General features: G+C 37.2%; 1 protein-coding gene across 7 annotated transcripts in view; it reads left to right on the top strand.

The window, feature by feature from the left end:
* Positions 1-27,593, top strand: part of LOC106074311 (ATP-dependent 6-phosphofructokinase-like) — a 222,592-nt gene that overhangs the window by 23,554 nt on the left and 171,445 nt on the right. For all 7 annotated transcript variants that reach the window (XR_008773899.1, XR_008773898.1, XR_008773897.1 and 4 more), the window contains exons 4-6: positions 5,179-5,256; positions 9,433-9,544; positions 22,248-22,325. Coding sequence is in view for 4 of the 7 variants with exons in the window: in XM_056005429.1 (XP_055861404.1) it covers positions 5,179-5,256; positions 9,433-9,544; positions 22,248-22,325 (268 nt within the window). In the remaining 3 variants the exon portion in view is untranslated. The remainder of the gene's footprint in view (positions 1-5,178; positions 5,257-9,432; positions 9,545-22,247; positions 22,326-27,593) is intronic.

Below are 27,593 nucleotides of genomic sequence, written 5' to 3'. Positions count from 1 at the left end.
ATTAAACACTTAACCCAAAAAGTAAGCAGACAGCTGCAGAGTGAATACATAAACAATGTAATATCTAAAGACAACAACAAAAACCTATGGTCATACATTAAGTCTAAGAAAATGGAAACAACAGGCGTAGCGCCATTAAAAGATGAACATAACATAATACATAATGATAATGAAACTAAAGCAAACATTCTAAACAAATACTTTGCATCAGCATTCTCAGCCCCAGGAGACAAAGACATATTACTGAATTTGAACCAAGTAGACAACATAGAAGATATAGTAGTACAAGAAAATGGAATTCAAAAACTATTAGCCAACACCAAACCAAATAAAGCTTCTGGACCTGATGGTATTCCAGCTAGATTACTCAAAGAACTAAGTAATGAGCTAGCCCCAGTGTTCAAAATACTCTTTCAGGCTTCACTTAACCAGGGCAGAGTACCAAAGGACTGGAAAGAAGCTAATGTCACCCCCCTATTTAAAAAAGGAGAAAAATCTGACCCAGGAAACTACAGACCAGTATCACTTACCAGCATCACATGTAAAATCCTAGAACACATAATATGTAGCAACATCATAAACCACTTAGACAAACATAATGTCCTCACACCATACCAACATGGCTTTAGGAAATATAGATCATGTGAAACACAACTAATAGGACTAATTGATGATTTTTCAAAAGGTTTAGATAATAGTGAACAAATAGATGCTATCTTACTAGATTTTTCTAAGGCTTTTGACAAAGTTCACCACCATAGTTTGCTTAAAAAATTAAAATATTTCGGCATTAATGGTCCACTGCATCAGTGGATTAAAGACTTTCTGATAGGGAGAGAACAAATTGTAATAATAAATGGCTCTAAATCAACACCGATAACAGTAAACTCAGGTGTACCTCAAGGAACAGTCTTGGGTCCACTACTATTTTTAATTTACATAAATGATTTACCAAATTGCATTACTTCAGGAACAAAAGTCAGATTATTTGCAGACGATTGCATAATATATAGAACAATAAAAACAACACAAGACACAGATATTTTACAAAGAGAATTAGATGAATTACAGAAATGGGAATCAAATTGGAGCATGTCTTTCCACCCAGAAAAATGTCAATTGTTAAGAGTAACAAAAAAACTAAAACAAATTAATTCCACTTATCTTATTCATGGCAAACCAGTAACACAGAGTAAAAACGCAAAATACCTAGGTGTTATAATAAATGAAAAACTGTCATGGAATCCACATATTGATGAAACTACAAAAAAATCAAACAAAGCATTAGGATTTATTAAAAGAAATTTCTATAAATCAAATAAGAACATAAAACTAAAATGTTATTTAACCTTGGTTAGGCCAATAATAGAATATGCATCCTCTGTTTGGGACCCCTCAACTCAAGAAAACATTAAGAAACTAGAACAGACACAAAATAGAGCAGTGCGATTCATAACAAACGAATATTCACATTTGACTAGAGTAACACCTTTAGTAAAATCACTAAATTTTGAAAGCCTTCAGGACAGAAGGCTCAAAAGTAAAGTAGCAATGATACATAAAACACTGAACCATAATCTTCAAATACAAAAACAAAATTTAATAAAATACTCTGAAAGACACAAAGATAAAGGCACATTCCTCGTCCCATATGCTAGGACAAATTTGTACAAATACTCCTTCTTCCCTAGTGCTATTAGAGCATGGAATGGGTTGCCTGAGCTAGCCAGGAAAACCAGTGACTTGGCAGAATTTAAGTCATTGGTTAATATGCATGACTAAATGCATGACGCGTAGGACGTAATCATCTTCTTTTTTGAAGTAACGTCTGTATTATATAAGATAAGATAAGATAATAAACATTACTATACCGAGTTGTTTTAGCATTTTATTTAAAGAGTTTATTCCATATGACGTCAAAGGGAAAAAATCCACTACGTCACACGGTCTAGTTAGACTAAAAAATATCATCTATACGAGAAGCTTGTTGAGGGTTCATATACATTGGTGCACCGAGTGATTTCTTTTAGCATTTCATTTAAAGAATTAACTCCATATGACGTCAAAGGAAAAAATATTCCATTACGTCACACATCCTAGTTAGACTAAAAAATGTCTTCTGTACGAGCAGTTTTTCGAGGGTTCATAGACATTGGTGCACCGAGTGAGTTCTTTAAGCATTTCATTTGAAGGGCTAGTTAGACTAAATATGTATATATAAGGATTAAAGACGCTTTTTGTTTTGTTTTGTCTGTAAGTCTGTCTGTCCGTCATGTTAATAGCGAGAAAAAAAAAGATTAAAAGTTATTGAAAATCTGATTAAAATTTAATTTCCCTTCCGAAACATTAGTTTTAAGTTTCTATAATAGATTGTTCCGGATGTTTATATATTTATAGTGAGAGAAAATAAGAATTCCAGATTAATCAAATACCGTTGATTAAATTTGTGGGATGGTCTGTTATGAAAATTAGATGTACCATAGCCTTATGGAGAGATTTTTAAACCATACTTTGGTTTTAGGAAGTTGTTTTCCTTAAAAATCGGAACATAATATTAACGATAATTAGATTTTTTAACGTTTTAGCTAGAAAGTTAAATGTAGTGTAAGAGAGAAGTGCGATTTTACATAAATAGGGTTAAAATATTTTTCAGAAAAATCCGGAACAACCAATTTTCGTAAATGAGAAAAAATTTTGTTTTATATAGAAGAGGAATTTCAAACATTTATTAGCGTTATTAGAGTTTTAATATAAAATTCGGATCTTTTTTTGCGAAGATTTGTAAGAAAATTAATGTAAAGTAGGTCGATTTCTTTTTCGAAACAAAATCAGTAACATTCTTTACTGATTAAACAACTTTTATTGTGTTTCGACAAGAAAATTAACTGTAAAACAAGTCTAAAAAGTGATTTTCAACAACCTATTGTCGATATTTTTGAAAAAATAAGTCATTTGACATAAATTTGTTTTAAGTTAAAAATTTCAAACAATTTATATTGATAAATAAACTATAGTGACGTAGTGTCAAAGAATATAAGTGTAATATTAGTCAATTAAGGGATTTCAAAAAATCATTTGACATAATTTACTTTTTATAAAACAATATCTGGAACAACTTTATAGTTAATGAAATATAAATTAGTATAGATATTTTTATTTAGTGTTTATATGCTATTTACATTTAAAAACCAGAACAATGTTTTAAAGATCATGTATTAAAATCTAATTTAAGTTAGAAGAGCAAACAAATATTCGTTGGCATTGATTTGTTTTTCACAAAACATCCGGAACAATCTATTATAGATACTTAAAACTATTGCAATATACCTGAATGAAAAATTAAAGGTTAAATCAGATTTACTATAGCCTTTAGTGTTATTTGTTAATCTAATCGTTACGGACAGACTGACCAACAGACAAAACACACAAAAATAAGTTTCTTTTATTCGGATGAGGGCACTAAACAAAAAATAAATAAAATCTGATTTTTTAAAAAAGTTTAAGGAATTGGTTTAGCACCGTGTTATTTGTTAATCTAATCGTTACGGACAGACTGACCAACAGACAAAACACACAAAAATAAGTTTCTTTTATTCGGATGAGGGCACTAAACAAAAAATAAATAAAATCTGATTTTTTAAAAAAGTTTAAGGAATTGGTTTAGCACCACTACATGTTGCGACGTTACGATACTGCACGAAAGTCGCTGCATAAAAGGTCCATTTAAAAAAATGTGCTTGATATTTACATACAAAGTGCATTATTAGCCTTTATAAACAAACATAAATGTTTTCTTTTAATTTTAGCAACTAGTTGACCAGAAAAAACACCTTTAACTATTATTTATATTTGTTGTAAACATTTCCAGTACATTTTATAAATATATTTGACTTAGTGATACTGGAAATAAACTGGAAACGTTGATATTTGTTAGCATATTGTAACATTGCCTCCCTTAAATTTACGTAATTGTTTTAGAATTGGTGTAATGTTATGAAAAAATCGCTTGCATAATTAATTTTAGAAAACCAAAAGTAGCCGTTGCACCTTAACTTTTCAAGCCGCATTTAATGGTGAAATAATATTTTTCATATCTCTTTTCGTTTTCGAGATCTGAGTGTGACAGACGGACAGAAGGACATTTTGCACAAACCTAATAGCGGCTTTTTCCCCTTACGGGGGCCGCTAAAAAGTGTGAACGGATCATTATAAAATATATTTTCCATTTATTAACTAACTCATTGAATGAAATACTGATTGAAATGTTGTTTTTAAAAAAAGAATTTTGATTTAAACTTCTTTTTAATTATAAGTTTAAAAAAAAGAACTCCTTTTATAGGCGCAGTTTTGACATATCCTCATAATACACTAGTCAGTGTAAATATGACTAAATAAAGTAAAGATCTAGATATATTTATAATATATATATATTTCATAACTGTATTAATAATTGGAATAAAATTTTAATTATTAAGGCAATAACTTATCTTCTGACAGCTGAGGGGTGCAGATTTATTTATTCTGTAAACGGCAGTATCACTTTGAAGTGAATCGGATTCGAGCAGCATAGTACCATTACCCGGTACCAAAAGGCCTACTATTCCTGATCATAACATTGGCCTAGGTCTAGTAATTTAAGATTATATTATCTTCGTGATCGAAGATGAGCCCATTTCTCATTTTCTATGGACACGAAGATGACTGTAAAGTCCAATCCTCGCTTTAAAAAGCCGGCCGCATACGTGGCATGGGTGGGTTAGGTCAGTTGCAGATAGGCCTACTTCTTCTCTCAGCTTTTTGTTGGTTCGGCACTCTTTCGCCCTGGCCACTCTCCTTGCTTAAAATCTTGAGACTCCGAGACTCACAGCTTCGTGCCATGCTGAGCGATCGAGAGCTAGTGCTTCCCAGCCAAGAATATCAATATCGCATTCCTTGAGAGTGTCATTGTAGCGCTTGTATTGGCCTCCCTGGGAGCGCTTTCCTGCACACCTCCCCGTACAGAAGTCGTTTGGGAAGGCGACTACATGTCCCGCCCATTGAAGTTGGGACTTTTTACTGTGACATTGATACTGTAAATGTTGGAGCTACTGCGCTGGGCATCAAATACCTAGCTTAAGAGGCTAAAAAAAAGGGAAAGTGATTTATCTAATTCTGTTTTGTTATATGTTCTAATCATAGGGGTATCAAGGAATGGTGGACGGCGGTAACAATATCCAGGAAGCTACATGGCTGAGCAGTTCAAATATGATACACATGGTAAGGTACAATTAAAAAAAATAATTAAAAACAAATATTATTACTTCCCGATAGTTGTAACTGCCCCTGTTTGTATAAGTTCAAATAACAGAACCAGATGACATGTTAATACCAATCCCTGGGAGAGTCCTCAAATAAAATGATCGGCGGTGGTCCTTGTTATTAAGTTTGAAAGGCTTAAGGTCTTCCACTATTTCATGCGATCTTTGAATATCATCCAGTCAAACGACAAAAATCAATAGACTGTGTCTTTGGTGAACAAGTCTCTGAAAGTAGTCACTCGTAGACAAGTTAAAGGGAAACTCAGATGGTTTTTCAAATGTGTGTTATTAACATATTTAAATTCTGTGTCAAAAAAGTTGTAATAGTAAACATTTTAAAATTTTTAGCGGCCTCCGTAAGGGGAAAAGCCGCTATTAGGTTAGTGGAAGATGTCCGTCTGTCCGTCTATCACACTCAGATCTCAAAAACTAGAAGAGAAATGAAAAACATTATTTCACCATGCGATGCGGCTTGCAAAGTTTAGGTGCAATGACTACTTTTGGTTTTCTAAAAGCTAAAAAAGGGTTTAGTTAATACAATTTATTATGCAAGCAGTTTTTTCATAAAAATACAACAATTCTAAAATAATACAGTCTAAGTAGCCTATTGTGACGTAATGGAATTATTTTCCTTTGACGTCGTATGGAGTTGATTCTTTAAATGAAATGTTAAAATAACTCGGTGCACCAATGTCTATGAACCCTTAACAACTTGCTAGTTAGACTAAAAAATGTCTTGAATATTCCTTGCGAATAGGCGGATCCGACAGGGATCCGACTCCGACCGGGGGCCCCTTTGAGTTTGTGTTATTTTGTGTAATTTTGTTATTTAAATGAATAGAAACATTTATTTTTTATAAATTAGTCAGTATATTCTTGACATCTAAAAAATGTTTTTTTTTTTAGATTTTTTTTTAGCTTAGGCAAACGTCACTTCCCTCAACTATACTGAAAGGTAAACTAGATTTAACCAATCGTATCGCTTCATTCTTACAGTAGCTGTTAGGCTTAGTGACGGACTAGTTCAGAGCTATGGTACAGTTATGTATATATAAAGATAGATCTTAATCTTGTGATAACCAACTCGAGAAAAAAAAAGTTACTTTTTCATCTAAGCCCCTCCCGTCCCAAAAAGTAAATAGATCGTGTGGTCATTGGTTAATATGGTCACTAAGTGCATGACGCGTGGTACCTAATCATTTTCTTTTTTGCAGTAACTGATTCTAACAAACAGGTCAGTGTAAGGCTAGTCTAGACTACATGTAGTTGGTCATGACAAGACAACCAAGCGATAGTGTTTGTTGTGTGTTGAGTGGTCAGGCGAGAAAATACACACTGCCGTGGTTAGTCAAGCATGTAAATCTATTTTTAACAAGCATTTTTTTCTTTGCTTACAAGATCTAGATCTAACTGCATAGACGAAGATATATTTCTCTTATGAGAATGTTGTATGGTTTTCCGTTATACTGTAAGTCAGTAGATTAACTTAATAGGTTTGTGGGACATCAAATAGAAACCCGGTGAAAGTCTGACCGTTTTGGATGCGCAGGAATATTGTCAGAAAAACATCAATAACTAAGTTATTATTGCAAATTTAAAAAAAAGAATAATATATTCATTATGTTTAAATCAAAACACGTTATATCAAAAATTGTCAAAACCATCTGAGTTTAACTTTAAATACAGAAATGGGCATCCATTCCGTTTGGCCTCCCTCCCTCCCTCCCCCCCCCCTTAGATTCTGAGTAGCCAAATTTTATCCAATTTTTTTTGGCATCATCAAATCAATTAAGTTGCAGCTTTAACAACTAGTGCTTCCACAGAAGTACAGTTGTAAGAATAAATTATTATTATCCAGTCGTTGATAAGCAAGTTGCAAAAAACCGACGAAAATTAGAATCAGTTTTGTTTTTGTCTACCATTATTTATTGCAGAACCCCATGACATTTTTTTTTTTTACAAATTTAAATTTATGAAGTAATAATCATGAAAAATGTCAGTGGCTGCTGGTAATTAAAAATTGAAAATGAAATATTGGTTGCCATTTTGAATGTTACTGTCACGATGTTGTTTGGATAGACTTGTGTTGTCTCTTCCGCTGATTTGGTGCTGCTAGTGATATTAGTAGCAAACACTACTAAGATGCAATAAAATGAGACAGTGTAGATATAATTTTCTTGAGTTTAATTCTTTTAAACTCGAACTTAAGACAATACACAGTAAATATAATTGAAATACAGGATATTGTAACATTAGTAATGATCAGCATAGTTGGCAAAATCTTTGCTATTGTCGCACTATCCAGGCTGCTAGTGATAGCTTCTAGAGTCTACACAGAGTCTCAATGTGGATTCAGGAGTGTTAGATCCACCATAGACATGATATCCTCTCCACGACTATTGCATGAGAAATTCAGAGAGAGAGAGGGAGGGACATCGTTTTTGTCGATCTGACTAAAACCTTTTACATGGTCAGCAGAAGTGGCCTTTTCAGACTCCTAAGGAAAATAGGTTGCCCTCCCAAACTACTGTAGTTCATTGAGTGTTTTCACGAGGAAACAAAATTTACTGTGAAATGCAATGGAGGCCAATCAGCATCTTTTGAGGTTAACAGTGGTGTCAAGCAGGGATGTATGCTCGCACCTACTCTGTTTGGCATATTTTTCTTTTGCCTACTGCATTATGCATACAACGACTTCATTAATGGCCAACCTCTAGAAATTGTTGATCACTTTTGCTATCTTGGCTCCATCATATTCAACAATGCACTACTGGATAAAGACAACAATAGGATAGCCAAAGCAATGGACACCATGTCAAGGTTGCAGAAAAGAGTGTGGGACAATACCTTGCTGACTAACAATACCAAAGTCTTAGTCTACCAACCTGTATCATCAGCACTTTGCTATACGAACCGAAGTGAAACATAATCAAACATTTCATGGCAGGAAGAAAACCTAAATATCTTCCACCTCCGGTGCCTAAGGCGGAATTTTAAAATAAGGTGGCACGATAAGGTCGACTTCTACAAGACCTTCTGTATGGTAATCTAACTGAAGGCAGAAGAGCCGCTGGTCGTACACTTTTATGGTATGCAAGCGCGACACGAAGCGCTTCAAAATCGACACTAGCAGCTGGGAAAAAGTGGTACTGGATAGATCCACATGGAGAGAGAGAGAGCATAAAGGAAGGGTCTCGGATAGCAGATTCCATACACAACAGTAGTAGAAAGAGGGGTGAAAATGCAACGGCGCCTGGTGATTACATATGCCCAACCTGCGATCGCAGCTGTGTATCAAGGATTGGCCTCTTTAGTCACACAAGAAGTTGCAAAGGGAAAATATTATCTCTCGAGATATAAAATGCCACAGGTTAATGATCAAATAAACTAATCAACTTTGTACCTTAACTAGCGACATCTAAGTTTCACTCTAATTCTAATTGACTAGTCCCCAAAAATCTCTAGAATCTTCCTTCCACGCTTTTGTTTCTTTCTATGTCTACAGGGTAAAAAAATGAAAATGAAACTTCTAGAATTAAAAATTAAGAGTTGGGGCGAAAAGGAAGTAGATTTTTTTTGTAATAAAAAAAAGTACAAATTTTGTGCAACATTTGTATGTTGGCTTACTAAAAACATATTGAGATGAAACTGCATATAAAAAATCGTTTTGGTAAAAACTAACCCACTACCATTTCTATATTTGTTCTAGTAATAAGGTAAGTAATAACAGTTTAAGTTTTCATATTTTTCGTCCAGCCCAAGTAAGAGAATTAGTGATGAGTTGTGAGTCATTCGGCATGGGCTGTTGTAAATATCTAATAGATTAGGCTACCTAATTTTAAAAAATTAAGCAATTAATTATAACGGTTTGAATCTAGATTGATGCGAACTTATTATTGAATACTTATGACGCCAGACAAGGTCAAGGGAAGATATGAAATTTTTTAATTATATTATAAGTAAAATTTTGGAATTAATAATGCAGATTTAGAATCACTATGTTCAGCCAGCCCTGTGGAATTTAATTAAACTTCGGAGATTATGATCTTGCGATTGTAATATTAGCGTTATTAGAAAACATGATTCCAGACTGTCCGAAAATTGAGCTTTTAAATATTTTATTCTATTATTCCAGGGTGGTACACTCATTGGTAGCGCTCGTTGTATGGATTTTAGAGAAAGATGGGGAAGACTAAAAGCAGCTCAAAATTTGATTCAGTGGGGAATAACTAACCTCATAGCTATTGGTAAGTGCAATATATTTTTTTACTTAAAATTGTGACGTAGGTGTAATAAAATTAATTTACTAGTTATTAATTTTAAGATGGCGCTGTAAAATTTCAGGGGGTTCTAACAGCAAACCATAGACCAGAGCGCCCTTCTTGCACACACTGAACAATTTGCCTCGTTTGGTTTGTCCATCAACATAGAAAAAAAACGAAGGTAAAGCTTCAGAAGTCCCCAATGGGAACTAATCCAGATCAATTTGAATAGCCGTCTCCTTGATATTGTTGACCACTACTTTAGCAGCACGGTGCCCAACGATGCGTGACTGTCCAGAGAAATAGACAACCGCCTCGCAAATGCCAACGGCGCTTTTGGTTGCCTTAGACTGAGACTATGGCGAAATAGGTCTCATCATATGGCTACATATATCAATGTTTATAAAGCAGTGGTTCTCACCACACTTTTATATGGCTCTGAGACATGGTTGCTCTACCGAAGGCATTTAAAGCTCCTCGAAAGCTTCCATCAAAGGTGCCATTGCTTCATGATAGGCATACTCTGGCAAATAACTATGTTCTGCTGGAGGCCGTTGTGGACAGTATAGATGCAATAATTACCATTTGACAGCTGCGCTGGGTAGGACACATAACTCGGATGGGAGACGACTGCATGTCAAAGGCGATCTTCTTTGGCAAGCTTAAAGGAGGACGGCGTAACAGAGGTGCCCCCCATAAGCGCTATAAAGATAAATTCAGGCGTCATTTTGCCCTCACTGGCATAAGGGAAAGTAGCTGGCAGCAGATGGCCTGTGAAAGAGAGTTGGAGAGCTCTCGCAAAGGCTGTGGGATAAATATTTGAGTCCCAAAGAAAAACCATTATTGAAGGCAGGCGCAGAAGACGGAAAGAAAACTTAGTCCGCCAACGAAAAAGGCTTTGTCTTCACGAGGAGCGGGAAAATACGCAGGTCGCAACAGGGTATGCATAGTCACTACACGCATCCTTAATATTCGGAATCGAAGACATTGCTGTTATTAATTATTTTGTTTGATATTGAATAAGGGAAATAATTTCTTCATTATTGATAGATATAGTTGTAAAACGGAGTTCTTTCCCTTAGATAAGCGTTGTTATAAAAAAATATTTTTTATATTTAGCTTGCTATATTGTATGAATTCTTGAGTTATATTGGATGACCCTCCATCGGAAGTCCGACAGTTACACTGGGCGGGGGGGGGGGGCATATCCCGTATGGGGACGAACGTAAGCTAGTCTTTTTTGGTGAGCTAATAAGTGGTCGACGTTACAGAGGTACCACACGGAAACGCTTTAAAAGACCAGCTTAGGCGCCAACTCGCCTTAGGTGACATAGAAAAGAGCAGCGGTTGCATGCGGCTTCAGAACGAGACAGCTGGAGGACAGTTATAAGGGCCGCGGAATACACATTTGAGACAAAAAGAAAATCCGCTGCCGAGGACAGACAGACAGCGAAAACAACATCGAAATCGACCACTGGCGGACAGTAATTATGAGTTTGAGTTTTTTGTCAAATCGGCACATTTTAGGCCATGTCGTGCCCGTAATCCCTAAAAGGTTACTCTCCCTTCATACCACAAGAGCTAAATTTTATTTAGTTAAGTTATTAAAAACAAGTTCTATTCACAGATGTTAAAATAGTAAAGGTAGTGAAAATTTTATAATTTAGTAAAAATCTTTTGTAAATACACAATTCACAATTTCACAAATCAAATCTTCGTAAACAACCCGGACAAATCCCAGTACCTCCCCAGGGTCGACACTATCTAACAGTGTTTTTTAAGTTGTGCGCTCTAAGAAATGTTCCCCTAATATCGTGGTATCTTGGACAATCAATGAGGATAGGTTCCACGGTGAGACGAGAGTCACAGTACTCACAAAGTGGGGGCTCCTCTCTCTCTTCAGCACAAAGGAGTGCGTAATGTAGGTGTGGCAAATCCTAAGTCAGGACATGGTCGTGCTACCACGCCTTGTCAGACGCTTAGATGTGGGCCGGCACCTGACATCCGCCACAACCTGTCTGAGTTTGTTGTGAGTCTCAGCCTCCCACCGATCCTGCCACTGTCGATAGGTGGCAGAGGCAATACTTTGTCTCAGGTCCGAGTAGGGAATTTGTGTTCGTGACACTGCTTGATTTAGGGCTCTCTTTGCTTCTCTGCGGTTTCGTTTCCCTCTATGCCCACATGTGAGGGGACCCAGATGAAGGTGACATCCCTATGGTCGGCTGTTATTTGGTCCAAAACCCTTAGGCTCTTATGTACCAATGGAATGTCAGTCTTCATCCGTCCCTAAGCTTGCAATGCAGATTTGGAGTTGGAGCATATGATAATTTTTATCCTTTCTGATGCTTTGACGGCCATTAGTGCAAGCGATATTGCATGTAATTTGGCCGTAAAGATGGAGCAGCCATCGGGGAGTCTACGGGAGATTGTTTTGTTCCGAAAGGAGCAGGCACACGCGACCTTTCCATCTGTTACGTCTTCATATTGGATGAGACTCTTTAGACATGAAAACGACAAATCACAGTTTTATAAATACTTTAATCGTTATTAATACTGCAAACACTTTCTTGTTTATATTCCTCCATTTCGGTTCTTCCTTCCTTTCAACACGCAATCACACCATTTCACATTCACACTAAGATGCGCACGTAACACCCCCCCTGTTTAACAAGTTCGATGCACATCGAACGTCCAAAATACAAATCACTGAATATATTATCAGACTATTCCAAGTTAAAAAAAAATCGGTAACATATAAAACCATAATGTAATAACTAAACAAAATCAAACACAATGTCATGTTAATACCAATGCAATTCCAACATGGAATAACAATTATATTCATCACAATAATAACTGTTATTATGAGCAATTGAACCCACTTCTGTTAACATATATCTATAAGTAATCATATTCTATTAATACAACTCCCCACTCATAATTGTATGCCTGTACAAAACACCATTATTCCAGTCGCAATCAAATAGTTAACCAACAAAGTCTATCTTGCTCCATGCATATTGTAACAACAACATTCAATTCATTACACATATATTTATTCATTGTAGAATAGAACAATAATTAGTGTCGATCATTCCTACCTTTTCTAATCATATCTATATAATTCTAACATTATTGACATGCCATCCTTTCCGCTTCCCTCCTTTGCAATGATGTCCCATTGTGATCCTACTACCTAATGATCTAGCTGTACTGTTTTCTAGGCTGCTAATATCACTCTCTTTCCTCGTATACGCCTCTTCACTATTGTACCTTGAATCCTTAATTCTAATTAACTGTTGACACTGTCTTCTAATATGCCCCCTTCTCCCACAATTAAAGCATAAGATGTATGGACTTGTACGTCTATATGTGGGTTTAAATCGCTTTCCCTGTACCACTGATTGCCTTACTTTACTTTGATTTGGACCCATTCCTATTGCATTGCTTTCTACCTTATCTGTTAATTCTTTCTTCTCTTGCTCTCTGCTACCCATGTCATCTGATGTATGAGATCTTATGTCTTCTTCCACATCCCCATTTCTACCTCGCGTAGACTTTATCCCATAATATTTCTTCCAATTCTCAATCTCCCTTACTGAACATATTTTCACCCCATGAATATTCCCAATAATTAAATCTATCTCACCCTGATCTACAACACAAGCTTCCACTGTCCCCTTAAAATACGGTGTGTCTATACTAACTTTAGCAATCGGTAATTGTACAATATTTCCATTAAACATAACACACTTCCTAGATTCGCCTGTATATTCATGGTCTTCCACTAAATTCTTATTCACTCCAATAATAGTGCTCCCTGTATCCCTGATGGTCTTGGCTGCCTTGTTCCCTACGAATGTCTGAAAAATCTCCAATGTTCCAGTATCAGATGACAATGATAAGCCTTGCTCTATTCTACCTTTCTCCCAGTCCTTTCTTTCCTGTCTGTTTCCTTGATATCTTCCGTTGCGGCTATCACTTTGTCTTTCATATGTACCACTTCTATACTGTCTATCCTGTGTCTCCCTTGTTCTGTGAGAGTTATTCTGTGTCTCACATGTTCTGTTAAAGGCAACTATTTCTTCTATATCACTGCCTCTAGATAATTTCTTCTCGGGATGTGCCACTTTATAAGCCCTTATCAGTCTTACTATGTCTTCTATGGATTTCGGTTTCCTCTCCAACAGAAATATTTTTAATTCCTCCTGACACTCGTACATCACTTTGTCCAGCATGAGAAATGTCTTAAGACTGTCAAAGGTTTTTTCTACCTCAGCGGTTTCTATCCAGTTATCGAAATGGCTGCTCATTTTGTCCAAGAAGGTCTGCGGGTCATCCTCTGGTTCTATCTCACAATTAACAAACTGTTGGCGATAGAAAGCTTCTGTTTTCCCGAAAGTTCGAAGTAGTTGTTCTTTCACAATGCTGTAGTTACCCTGGTTCATACATATTTTTGAAGGCACCTCCGCTGTAAATGATCTCGACAATAAGAATGTCCATTTGTCTTCAGGGTACTCCAGTTCTCTCATTTCTATTTCGAACCTCTTCAAAAAAATGTCTATGTCCATTTTGTCTTCGTTGAATATCAAACCTTTATATTTTGCCAGTTTATTCCCTGTAGAGTCACTCTTTCTTTTATCATTCTCTTTTCCTTGGTCTGTTTTTAACTTTTTCTCTGCTGTCTCTTTTTCAAATGCTAATTTTTCTCTTTCAATGGCGACTAATTCATTTTTCTTTTCCCTTTCAATTGCTACTATCTCCTTATCCTTTTCTCTTTCTCTTTTGTCCTCCTTATCTAATCTCTCCTTTTCTTTGTCTCTTTCCATCGCTAATCTCTCCTTTTCTTTTTCCCTTTCTCTTTTGTCCTCCTTATCTAATCTCTCCTTTTCTTTGTCTCTTTCCATCGCTAATCTCTCCTTTTCTTTTTCTCTTTCCATCGCTAATCTCTCCTTTTCTTTTTCTCTTTCCATCGCTAATCTCTCCTTTTCTTTTTCTCTTTCCATCGCTAATCTCTCCCTCTCCATCAACCTTTCTTGTACGTATTTTCTTAGTTCTGCCCCTTCAAGCTCCAACAACCTTCCCTATTCCTTCAACGCTGCTACCTCAGCCTTGTCCGCCATAGTCGATTACTAATAATATCGAATCGAATGTTCTCCTGTCTCTAGATCTAGACTTTACTATCTCTACTGTCTGTTGACAGGAGATCCACTGTGTATAGAGGGATACGTGGGTTTTACCTTTAAGTTGGGCGCCACTTGTTACTTCTTCATATTGGATGAGACTCTTTAGACATGAAAACGACAAATCACAGTTTTATAAATACTTTAATCGTTATTAATACTGCAAACACTTTCTTGTTTATATTCCTCCATTTCGGTTCTTCCTTCCTTTCAACACGCAATCACACCATTTCACATTCACACTAAGATGCGCACGTAACACCATCCATTTTGGATCCGTCAGTGTAAATGGTGCCACAATCTCCGTAGCTCTCCTGCAGTTCCCTAAAGTGGACTTGTAGTATGCTTGGGCCTGTATTTTATTTTTTTAAATGAAGGAGAGATAAATTTAATTTGGGTTTATTCAACAACCAAGGAGGGTTCTGTGGGATTTCTATTTTAGAGATTTGGTCGATGGGTGGGGTTAAATTTTGGATGGGTTCTCTCATTCGAAGGCCCAACGGCTGTACGACGTTAGGTCTTCGATTGTATAGGTCTGCATCTGTAGGGTTAAATATGGAGTCGAAAGCAGGGTTGGATTTTAGCTTGACTATATACTGCATTGCAAGCTTTTTCATTCCATGGGGAGTTCTCCAGCCTCCACGTGGAGACTTGGGATTGGTGATGTACGAAACGCGCCAAGCTGCAACGAATTCAGAACAACGCCGCACGAATAGTCCTAAGAAAAACAATACGAGATTCTGCTACTACTCTCTTGCGCACGCTCCATTGGCTTCCCGTGAAAGCGAAAATCGACTACAAGGTGGCTACACTTTGTCATCGGTGTATCTGTAATAAAGCAATGCCCGTGTACCTTAACAAACTGACTCCATATGTCCCTAAGAGAGCCCGGCGCTCCATGGACTCAACGCTTCTAGTGGTGCCATCAAAAGCTACGGTCCGCGGGCTTTTTCTGTGCACGGACCAAAGGTTTGGAACTCACTCAACATTGATCTTAGACTGACAACATGCTACACTACATTCAAGAAGAACATTAAGACCTACCCGTTAAAAACTTTTTTTTAGATTAGTTTGTCATTTTAGCTCCCGTGTTGATGTTTGTAATGTTATCACAGCGCCTTGAGCCTACATTTTGTTTGTTAACAGTGCTTTATAAATAAAATTATTATTATTATTATTATTATTATTATTTAAATACTTGGGTCAAAGATAAGAGACGGAGAATCAATAAAAGTGATAAAAACCCGTTTAAGCTTGGCATAGGGGGGCGACGTAATATAAAATTGGATAAAATGTGAATAATAATAATAACAAAAATCTTTATATCCGTAAGGAAATTTGCCTTACAATGTGTGCATAAATAAAAGTTAGATATCCTTGTAGTTTGAAAATGTTGTCTTGATCTACTCTTGTACGGTTTTTTGAATGACTTTGCCCTTTTTAAGTTTCCTGCGGTAATTAGGCAGCAGTTGTACAGTTTAGTGGTCCAATGATCCTAGTGGTGGCTTTTTACGAGACGTGAATGCTCCTTTGATGTTACAGTAACATAAGTCCAGAGTTCTGTTCTGTCTTGTTGGGCATAAGGTGTGTTGCTAGAAGGTAGATAGGTCAAACTTCAAGGTGCATTTATTAAAATCACCCAGTATAACTACTGGTGCGTTCGGTGACCTTGTCTGAAACTCATGCACTACGTCAGAGATGATTGCAGCTGCGACTTCCGTCTTGGCTTTAGGGGGAACATATGTGATAAGGTGGATTAAAATATTGGCCGTTAAGGGTGTCTAGGGGATTTTATGATTTGAGAACCCACACTTGCACATATTATCTACAGGCACAGCGTTATAATGCAGGCAACAAATACTATATTTAGATGTAAAATTATGTACAGTTTATTATACAAAAGAAGATAATTAAAAAGGTGAGAAGCTGTACAGTTGCTAGGATGGGATCTAGTGTATTTACATGTATAGGTCTATCATCATTAGATTTGAGAACCAAGTGGTCTGAGTGTCATTAGGCTGGTTGCTTAGCTTTAGGTCCGGTGCTGCACTGATGAGACGGGTGTGGCTGGTACTGACGCTGTCTGCTGGTGGGCTGGCGTACTGGATCCAGGCTCCGGGTGCAGTCCAACGATGTATGGCTGCAGAGCTAAGCTGCGTCTACCATTCAGTCAAGCCAGTGACGAGTCTGTTGATAGGTTGATAGGACACCTAGTGGAGGTTGCCTATAAATAAAAGCTGCAACGACATGATATAATAATCGGTTTAGCCATAATGATAACTCTGGGAGGTAGATGCCTTTCCGTGAAGGACATCTTCAGAATGATGTAGAGAAACTATAATCTAGTTTCATAAATCTCAAAGGGAACTAAGAAATAAACATTGTATCCCATCAAGGGAGACAACAATAATAATAAGCAATAAATGATAAGGTGATACAAGTGATGTTCACCAGTCACGGTGAATAGCAATTACATGCATTGCTTAGATTAATGAGATGAATGGGAAGGGGAGATCAACGACTGATACTCGCACATGCTTTCACATAAGTAAACATAGCTGGGACGAAGTCTCCAAACTAGAGAATAAGTTATTAAACATGATTTACTAACGTAGTATGTGTTGGCCGATATGGCCGGTAAATGTAGTACATAAATAGCTAATAAAATGATATGCTTACAGAAATATTATGATAATTCCCTGCCAAGGAATTAATCAAAAATATATTTAAGGCTCATGCTAAGCGATAATTATCAGCGATAAAGTAATAATAGTTACAGAGCTAAAAACATGTGGTAGAAATTGTTAATAAATTCCAGTCCAGATGGCTTGAACTTTTAGCCACAAAAGTCATGATATAAAATAAAAGCTTAAGGTAATCTACTTACATTATCCATAAGGAATACACAAATATGTACACAAATAATGTAGTAATAAATGCACAACTAAGTAAAATGGTTCTCAAGCACTTTACTAAGTTACATACCACCAATCCAAAGTGAAATAAGGGAATGAAAATAGTCCAGAGCTGAAGTAAGAGATAGATGCGCTCCCTGTCAGCTCCCCAGCAAGAATGAGATTGGACGATGAAACTTTGTCCATATACACGTGGAGAGGGGGTGTGTGGCCTCGTATGTGGCCAGACTATCTGGCGTCTTTTTACAAAGAGATCCCCGTTTGACCGTGACGATATGAAAATGGGATTATCAGAGCTTGGCCAGATCAAGGGAGATTATACCTTGATGATGGCTAGCGCTAGACGATCGGGGAGATCGCCGCCCGAGGTGTTGAGTTGAATGGGACTCTTTGACCAGCCGCTCCCCAAAAAGGGGGGGGGGTCAACGGATGTTTGTCAAGATAGGTAAAGGGGAGGGTACCCTTGTCAGGAGTCTAGTGTGGCACGTGTCGAGGTGGGGATAGTAAAATGTGACATCTGTGCCAAAGGGGGTGGGGTTGGATTGGAGGGGTGGTGGCTGTGTTTTTAGCGCTTGATGGGCTAAATTAGTAAAATTGATGATAAAATGTTAAATTTAAATTAATTAAATGCTTAGACCTGAGTGATACCTTGAGTGAGCTAAAACGGTTTGTCACAAACATAAACCAGGACAATGTTAATAACACCAAAGTCTCGTGGCATATACAAAGATCTCTATGAGAGCGCCAAAAGTTCTAGATCAGGACGGCACATTTTCTTTTTAACCGTGTAGTTGTACTTGATGTTGATTTACTCACACAGCCCCACCCCCCGTCTTCCTCCATAGACCCAGACTTTCTGTCAGATCAAACGCAAGAGAAACCATCAATAGCAATCAGATCGTCTTTGTCCTCCTCCTCTAACCATGGCTCAGTAAACGCTAGTAAACAACTTTCCCTAAAGACGTGGTCGTGGCGTACATGGGAACACATCTCTACCATTTTGTTTCTAATTGAGCGGACGTTAGCTAGAATAATTGTAGGAAGTGGTGGACGAAAACTTCTTCTTCTCAGTCTTTGCCGTAGTCCTCCTTTTTTCCCTCTTATCCTTGTACTACTAACAGAGGGAGAGTACAGACAATGTATATGTGTATAACATGATGGGAGAGGCTTCCTATTTGAACAAAGTCTCTACCATAATGGATAGATCTAGGACTAGATCGGCCGCCATTATTAAGAGCGTATTATTTTGGGATCTTTGGGCGCCTCTGAGTCCACCCAGCTCAAAATGCTACCTAACATTAGGTGGGCAAAAGTAAAGGCGGTTGGTCGTTGTGCTGGCCACATGACACCCTCGTTAATCGTAGGCCATAGAAACAGATGACCTCAACATCATCTGCCCTATAGACCACAAGGTCTGAAAGGGGAATTTTACTTTTTTTTTTAAGAGCGTAAATAATTTTTTACTCAAATTGTATGATTTCTGTATCTATCTTCAAGCCTATCCAGCCCCATCTCGAGCCTTGATTTTACGCCCTTTTTTAAGGATGATTTTTTGGGGACCTGCTAATTTAAGTGAAATATCTCTTTAGAAGGTCCTCCATTTTTTAACCCTTTGGATATCATTTTATCGGTAACCTTGTTGGGTCCCGGAGCTATCCTGTGTTTCACTTATCAATCACACTGTACAGCTCAGCATAGTGTTATTAGGTACAGTGTATCTTAAAATAAGGCTTTTTTTTTGGGGGGTGAGCTTAAAGGTGGTCGATGTAACAGAGCTGCCCCACGGAAACGCTTTAAAGACCAGCTTAGGCGCCAATTTGTCTTAGCTGACATAGAAGAGAGCACCTGGCTGCATGCGGCCTCGGAACGAGACAACTGGAGGTCACTCACAAAGGACGCGGGATACAAATTTGAGACCAAAAGAAGAAAATCCGCTGCCGAGGACAGAAGCAGACGGTGAAAAGAAAATCTTAATCGACTAGAGGCGGACTATAGTTATGCTTGCCTTGGATGTGACAAAATATGTTGGTCATAGCTGTGGCTGCGTAGCCACTGGAAATACTGCTTTCCTCATTAATCTTCGGGCTCAAAGACAAGCCTTATTATTATTATTATCTTAAAATATGGTCTTAAATTACACATTTCTTGATTTAAATGAACTAAACATTCAACTAAAGGTTGCCACTGATTAAACATTATATCTGAAAAAGGTCCTCTTAATGAAAAATGTGAATCCTACATGCATTTTTGTGTAATCTTGGTACTACTAATTCTAGATCATGACATTTAAGACTTTAACTGCGTAAAATCATTCATTACAATTTGAGAAAAGTATTAGGATGTGTGGTCATTTGTGATGATAATATTTACTGCTAAGCGGAGTGGTGTTTAAATTGACACTTTTATTTCTATTCTTTTCTTATACGCAATGTGATGTTACGAAGTTCTTGTCGAACATTGTTGTCGAGTACAGGTCCTGCGCACATCCAGAAGATTTAGTTTTTCTTCTATTAGTAATGCTCTTTTTAAGTTATCAAATTCTTAATGATAATTGTATTAAAATTGTACTCGTAGTTGTAAATACAATATTAATATATTTAATATATTATGTTCTAGTGTTCCGCTTGGGCTGAAAAGGTGTTCCACTAGTAATAATTGACTAGTAGGCTTACACGTGAAATAATTCCTAAGTAAATATAGAAAATAAGGTTACAAAGACAGTTTGTATAGAAATACAAACTCAAAATTGGCCCCAGAAGTAGTCCGCTTAAGCAGGTAATAGGCAAGTTTCAATATTTTCAGAAAAAATATCAGAAACTAAGAACTACAAACTATCACTCATACAACCCTATCTCCGTCGATACAAAAAGGGACTTTCTCAAAAGTGTTGCCGATACTGTTGTATTGATATTTTGACTAACGACTTGATACCACAGGATACGGAGATTTATTAATGTTATTATTGAATGATTATCTAATTGATTTAATGGTGTTGTAAAGGGCCTATCTCATTCAAAGCCTCAACAAATAAACTTATTCTATAGTTCAGTGTATAAGTTCGTTTACCGTGTAACATTTCATGTGTAGGCATATAATATGAAACACTTCTTATTAATTGTTGTTTTTAATTATTTTAACTTATATGCATGCTAAATATTGTTATAAACCTGGTGGTGGCACAGATGGGGGTGGTGTGTGTGTGTGTAGTCAGCCAACGCCAATCGCCCCAGGCCAGCGCTAGATGAGCGGTCGAGCGTGACGAGTTACGACGGTCAGCCGAGACGAGTTTCCACATGACGGTTCGGGAAGGATCGGCGTCGTGAACACAGCTCAGGAGCGTCACGAGAATTGTAGTCATCTGACCACCCAGAATGGTCGAGCGACGTTCTGTCCGGTTCTAGAAGGCCAGCAGGGACCCTATATAAAGAGCGAAGGTATGAGAGACGAGTCAGTCACAACTTCCCGATCTACAGTTCGTTACAACGGCTCAGTACAAGTCCGAGACGAGACAGAGAGAGACCAGTGCAAGAGTTGATACGGCGGAGAGATATTTGTACAGTCTTGTGTTACGTGCTGCCAATTGTACAGTGTTGGCTGTTATTTATTGACATTAAACTATTACGTTACTTTGAAGCCCAGAGTTGTCAAGTTCTTTAAGTTGGTGGTGTCGTTTGGTGCCATTTGCAGCGAGCCTTGATAGGGAGATTCGTAACAATATATTTTTTCTCTATATAAAAAATAAAAACTTTGTTTAAATTCGGAGTAGTTAGTATGGCAGAAAGTACTTGAATTAGCAATACAATACAAACATGCTAAATAGTTGCCTCCTGGACTAGATAGTCCTCTCTCTGCTTTCTTTTACTATTGATAGTGAATATATTTGTCAAAATGGTGTATTTGGATGAAAAAAAAACTGCTTGCATAGTTTATTTTAAAAATTACATTTTTCGCTTTCAGAAAAGAAAAAAGTACCCTTTACAGACAGACCACACAAAAATATTGGCTATTCTCCTTGATTTTATTAGCTCTTCCGATAACCGAAAAGAAAGGTCCTTATGAATTATTAACTGATCTAGATTCTGACTCTAATTTGAAACAGAGCTAGAAAGATTAACAATATAATGATATATTCTCGAGTTTGTCTGAAGAGTATAACAATATTTCAAAAACAAGCTATTGTCATTATAAATTCGTTTCTTCAGCCTATCTGTGTGAAGCAGGGTTTACTTATTGAGTTGTAACAAAATCAAATGATAGATAACAGATTTTGACGTCACGTTAGAATTGAGATTAACAATATCGAAGCTCTGTAATTCAAGGAAACATACCTTGTCATTCTATGTTAACATCGCTAAATCTTTATGTCTGTATTTCATACTCGAAATAAATAAGAATGCTAAATTTATAATATGCTTTTGATTAATATTTTGAAATATTTAATGATCCAACCTAAACTAATAAGCAGTGTTTTTCACTAGATTCTAGGAAAGCACGAAGTATTCCGTTCAAGAAAAAGTGTGTAAAACACTACGCTTAGACGACGATGGTCTGTATTTTGTTATGAAATTTTTACAATTTGTTCTCAATTAGGTGGTGATGGAAGTCTTACTGGAGCAAATTGTTTCCGTCAAGAATGGCCAAGTTTGGTTAGAGAATTATTTGATAAAGGTAAAAAACATATGGTGGCATCAAATAACTATAAGACCCATGCAGCCACCAATCCCTAAGATTACAGATACAAACGTTATAACTGCTCTAGCAATCTAATCATTAAATAGAATTGATCTGACTTATGTAAGAAACAAAATCTCTTGTACAAATAGTATAACTTGACTGACGTGTAATATTGTTGTTAAATACATGAGGTACATTACTGATCAATAAATTCTGAACTCTGAACAATAACCCAAATAGTTATTGTCGCTTTCCTTTTATAGTTTTCCAGAAATACTTTTCTGGATAGTTACATAATTTATTTATCCTATCTGCGAACTTTATTTCTAAATCCCACCTATTTGTTTAGATCAACAATATCTTTTCCAGGTTTTACAATTAACTCAAAATCTTGACCCATGTTTCCCATCTTTTTAACACATACACAATGTGTGCTCTTGCAATAGCTTTTTAGTGAACCAAAGAAAGAAAGGATTTTTGAAGATGGTGTTCATATACAACTGCTAGAGTCTATACTAAAGAATAACTATAAATCGAACCATATTTCGTTTTGTCTCTTTTTAAGCGGCCCCCGTAAGTGGAAAAGCCGCTATTAGGTTTGTGCAAAATGTCCGTCTGTCACATTAGATCTTGAAAACTAGAAGAGATATGAAAAATATTATTTTTGAAAAGTTTAGGTGCAAAGGCTACTTTTGGTTTTCTAAAAGCAAACCGTTTAATTTATAAAATTAATTATGCAAGCGATTTTTTCATAAAAATACACTATTTCTAAAACAATTACATAAATGTAAGGGAGGCAAGGTTACAAAATGCTAACAAAGAAGGACAGTCCTTTGTGTATTTTCAGTATCACTAAGTCAAACTGTTATTCTAGCAGTTGTGTTTATGTTTGTAATGTTGTTACAGCGCCTTGAGCCTACATTTTGTTTGTTAACAGCGCTTTATAAATAAAATTATTATTATTATTATTATTAAATATATTTATAAAATGTACTAGAAATGTTTACAACAAATATAAATATAAGTTAAAGGTGATTTTTCTGGTCAACTAGCTGCTAAAAATAAAACATTTATATTTGTTTATAAAGGCTAAGAATGCACTTTGTATGTAAATATCACGCACAATTTTTAAAATGGACTTTTTATGCATCGACTTTCGTGTAGTAGCGTAAAGCCCGGCTATGACATAGTGCTAAACCAGGGGTAGGCAACCTTTTTAAATGGAGGGCCACATAAAAAGTGTTTTTCATATAAGTGGCCACATATATATTGTTATAAACCTGGTGGTGGCACAAATGGGGGTAGTGGTGTGTGTGTAGTCAGCCGACGCAAATCGCCCCAGGCCAGCGCTAGACGAGCGGTCAACCGTGACGAGTTACGACGGTCAGCCGAGTCGAGTGTCAACAGGACGGTTCGGGAAGGATCGCCGTCGTGAACAGAGCTCAGGAGCGTCACGAGACTTGTAGTCATCTGACCACCTAGAAACGTCGAGCGGCGTTCTGTCCGGTTCGAGAAGGCCAGTAGGGACCCTATATAAGAGCGGAGGTGTCGCAGTCAAGACGGTTCAGAAAAGGCGTCCACGACAGAAGGTTCACTACAGCACAGTTCAACGGTGTGGTTCTGTACGGAGCATTACGACGGTTCAGTGCGGAGTACTGTCAAGTACAGTTGAGACGACTGGCGTCTTGATCTTGGTCTGCGATCGAGTCCCACACAACGAGCCTAGTGTGTGAAGTCAGTCCTGAACTGTTGAACCCAGTGCAAGCCCGGAACGAGACGGAGAGGCCAGCGCAAGAGTTGATACGGCGGAACGGTGTTATCGGAGAGATATTTGTACAGTGTATGTGTTGCCAATTAAACAGTATTGGCTGTTATTTATTCAACTATTAAAGTGTTACGTTACTTTAGAGCCCTGAGTTGTCAAGTTCTTTAAGTTGGTGGTGTAAGGTGCAGTTTGCAGAGAGCCTGGATAGTGAGATTCGTAACAATATATATCCTATACTCTTAAGCGAGCAACTCTTGTATATATATATATATATATATATATATATATATATATGTTATAAACCTGGTGGTGGCACAGATGGGGGTAGTGGTGTGTGTGTAGTCAGCCGACGCAAATCGCCCCAGGCCAGCGCTAGACGAGCGGTCAACCGTGACGAGCTAGAACGGTCAGCCAAAACGAGTGTCAACAGGACGGTTCGGGAAGGATCGCCCTCGTGAACAGAGCTCAGGAGCGTCACGAGAGTTGTAGTCATCTGACCACCTAGAAACGTCGAGCGGCGTTCTGTCCGGTTCGAGAAGGCCAGTAGGGACCCTATATAAGAGCGGAGGTGTCGCAGTCAAGACGGTTCAGAAAAGGCGTCCACGACAGAAGGTTCACTACAGCACAGTTCAACGGTGTGGTTCTGTACGGAGCATTACGACGGTTCAGTGCGGAGTACTGTCAAGTACAGTTGAGACGACTGGCGTATTGATCTTGGTCTGCGATCGAGTCCGACACAACGAGCCCTCTGTGTGAAGTCGGTCCTGAACTGTTGAACCCAGTGCAAGCCCGGAACGAGACGGAGAGGCCAGTGCAAGAATTGATACGACGGAACGGTGTTATCGTAGAGATATTTGTACAGTGTACGTGTTGCCAATTGTACAGTATTGGCTGTTATTTATTCAACTTTTGAAGTGTTACGTTACTTTGGAGCCCTGAGTTGTCAAGTTCTTTAAGTTGGTGGTGTAAGGTGCAGTTTGCAGAGAGCCTGGATAGTGAGATTCGTAACAATATATATCCTATACTCTTAAGCGAGCAACTCTTGTATATATATATACTAGACATATGTTACCCGCGACCCGCGGGTCTTTATTTGCGCATTACTGTCGATATAGTCACTGAGAGTGTTTTGTAAACAATTAAACGAAATAATAATGTAATAAGTAAAGCGAATGTGTCAATGTAAAAATAGCTAATAGGCTTAAATCCATTTTTTTTTTTATTAAAACATTTGCTTTTGAATAATCTAGTGGATTGGATTTAGATGTATGTTAAACGTAGCTAATGATCCTTTCACGTTATTTCTCTTTCGCTACGAAAATAAAATTAGTTTTGCGAAAATGGTTTACCCAAAGTCGATACATTCTTATCTATTAAAAACGAAAAGAGCGATAGCTTTGTTAAATAAATGGGATTATAAAGTGAACAATTAAACGAAATAATTTTTAGTATGCTATTCATGAATGAATATAGATCTAGGCCAATCTCAACTCGGCTTTGCAGCTTTCGTAAACGAATGTAGCTTTAGAAAACCAAATTTGAATGTTTATTTGATCAAAATATGAAATGAATGGACTTTAATTAATATATTTATGTGTTAAAGTATAAAACTATCTGTGCGAAGAGAAGTTTTATCATCTTAGAGTTGGATTAGAGTTTTAGATCTAGGGATGGGATTATAAAGTAAACAATTAAACGAAATAATTTTTAGTACGCGATTCATGAATGAATATAGATCTAGGCCTATCTCAACTCGGCTTCGCAGCTTTCGTAAACGAATACAGCTTTAGAAAACCAAATTTGAATGTTTATTTGATCAAAATATGAAATGAATGGATTTTAATTAATATGTTTATGTGTTAAAGTATAAAACTATCTGTGCGAAGAGAAGTTTTATCATCTTAGAGTTGAATTAGAGTTTTAGATCTAGGGATGGGATTATAAAGTAAACAATTAAACGAATTAATTTTTAGTACGCGATTCATTACGGTATTGTCTAATGAAAGAATGTTCGTCAGGAAATCTGTAGTCACAGATATCAGGAACTAATTAATGTAAAAAATGCTTTTGAAACACAAAATTGAAGGTTAATTTTATTATATAATGAAATCAAGGGATCTTCTTTTGTCTTTTCATGTGTCAAAGTAAAAAACTATCTGCGCAAAGTGTATTTCTTAAAATTAGATCTAGGTCTAAATCCTTTCTATCTTTTCTCATGTCAACATTGTAGACATGGCCTAGATCCATAAAATACTATAGCTGTAATAGAGTCGGACAACTTTATTTTTTTTGAGGGTCTTACATTTGTTTTAGGGCTACAATACATTCACTAAGGTCTAAGTTGGTACCCAAGGAACATTCCTGCCTAGTTTTATCAAGATTGGTCAAGCGGTTTTGATGTCTATAAGTAACATACATACATACATACCCCTCACATTCTACTTTATAATATAGATATATATATATATATACATATATATATATATATATATATATATATATGTTATAAACCTGGTGGTGGCACAGATGGGGGTAGTGGTGTGTGTGTAGTCAGCCGACGCAAATCGCCCCAGGCCAGCGCTAGACGAGCGGTCAACCGTGACGAGCTACGACGGTCAGCCGAAACGAGTGTCAACAGGACGGTTCGGGAAGGATCGCCCTCGTGAACAGAGCTCAGGAGCGTCACGAGAGTTGTAGTCATCTGACCACCTAGAAACGTCGAGCGGCGTTCTGTCCGGTTCGAGAAGGCCAGTAGGGACCCTATGTAAGAGCGGAGGTGTCGCAGTCAAGACGGTTCAGAAAAGGCGTCCACGACAGAAGGTTCACTACAGCACAGTTCAACGGTGTGGTTCTGTACGGAGCATTACGACGGTTCAGTGCGGAGTACTGTCAAGTACAGTTGAGACGACTGGCGTATTGATCTTGGTCTGCGATCGAGTCCGACACAACGAGCCCTCTGTGTGAAGTCGGTCCTGAACTGTTGAACCCAGTGCAAGCCCGGAACGAGACGGAGAGGCCAGTGCAAGAGTTGATACGACGGAACGGTGTTATCGGAGAGATATTTGTACAGTGTACGTGTTGCCAATTGTACAGTATTGGCTGTTATTTATTCAACTATTGAAGTGTTACGTTACTTTGGAGCCCTGAGTTGTCAAGTTCTTTAAGTTGGTGGTGTATGGTGCAGTTTGCAGAGAGCCTGGATAGTGAGATTCGTAACAATATATACATATACATATATATATATATATATATATATATATATATATATATATAACTTTTATTTCGAAAACGGCTCTAACGATTTTCTTTAAAATTTCAAGATACGTGCATATTAGTGAGAAAAAAAATTCTCAACTCATTGGCCACATCGAGAAAACTCGAGGTCGACCGTTATATCGGTTTGAAAATGTCTCATCTCATTATCGAAAAATTAATTCTGGCTAAATGTTTTATGAATGAAATTTTCTCTGTGACGTCAAAGGGAAAAAACTTGTCAC

Source organism: Biomphalaria glabrata, chromosome 12 (genome assembly GCF_947242115.1).
Source record: "Biomphalaria glabrata chromosome 12, xgBioGlab47.1, whole genome shotgun sequence".
Taxonomy (NCBI): domain Eukaryota; kingdom Metazoa; phylum Mollusca; class Gastropoda; family Planorbidae; genus Biomphalaria; species Biomphalaria glabrata.
The sequence above is the reverse complement of the archived record's forward strand: the minus strand, read 5'-3'. Positions and strand labels throughout refer to the sequence as shown.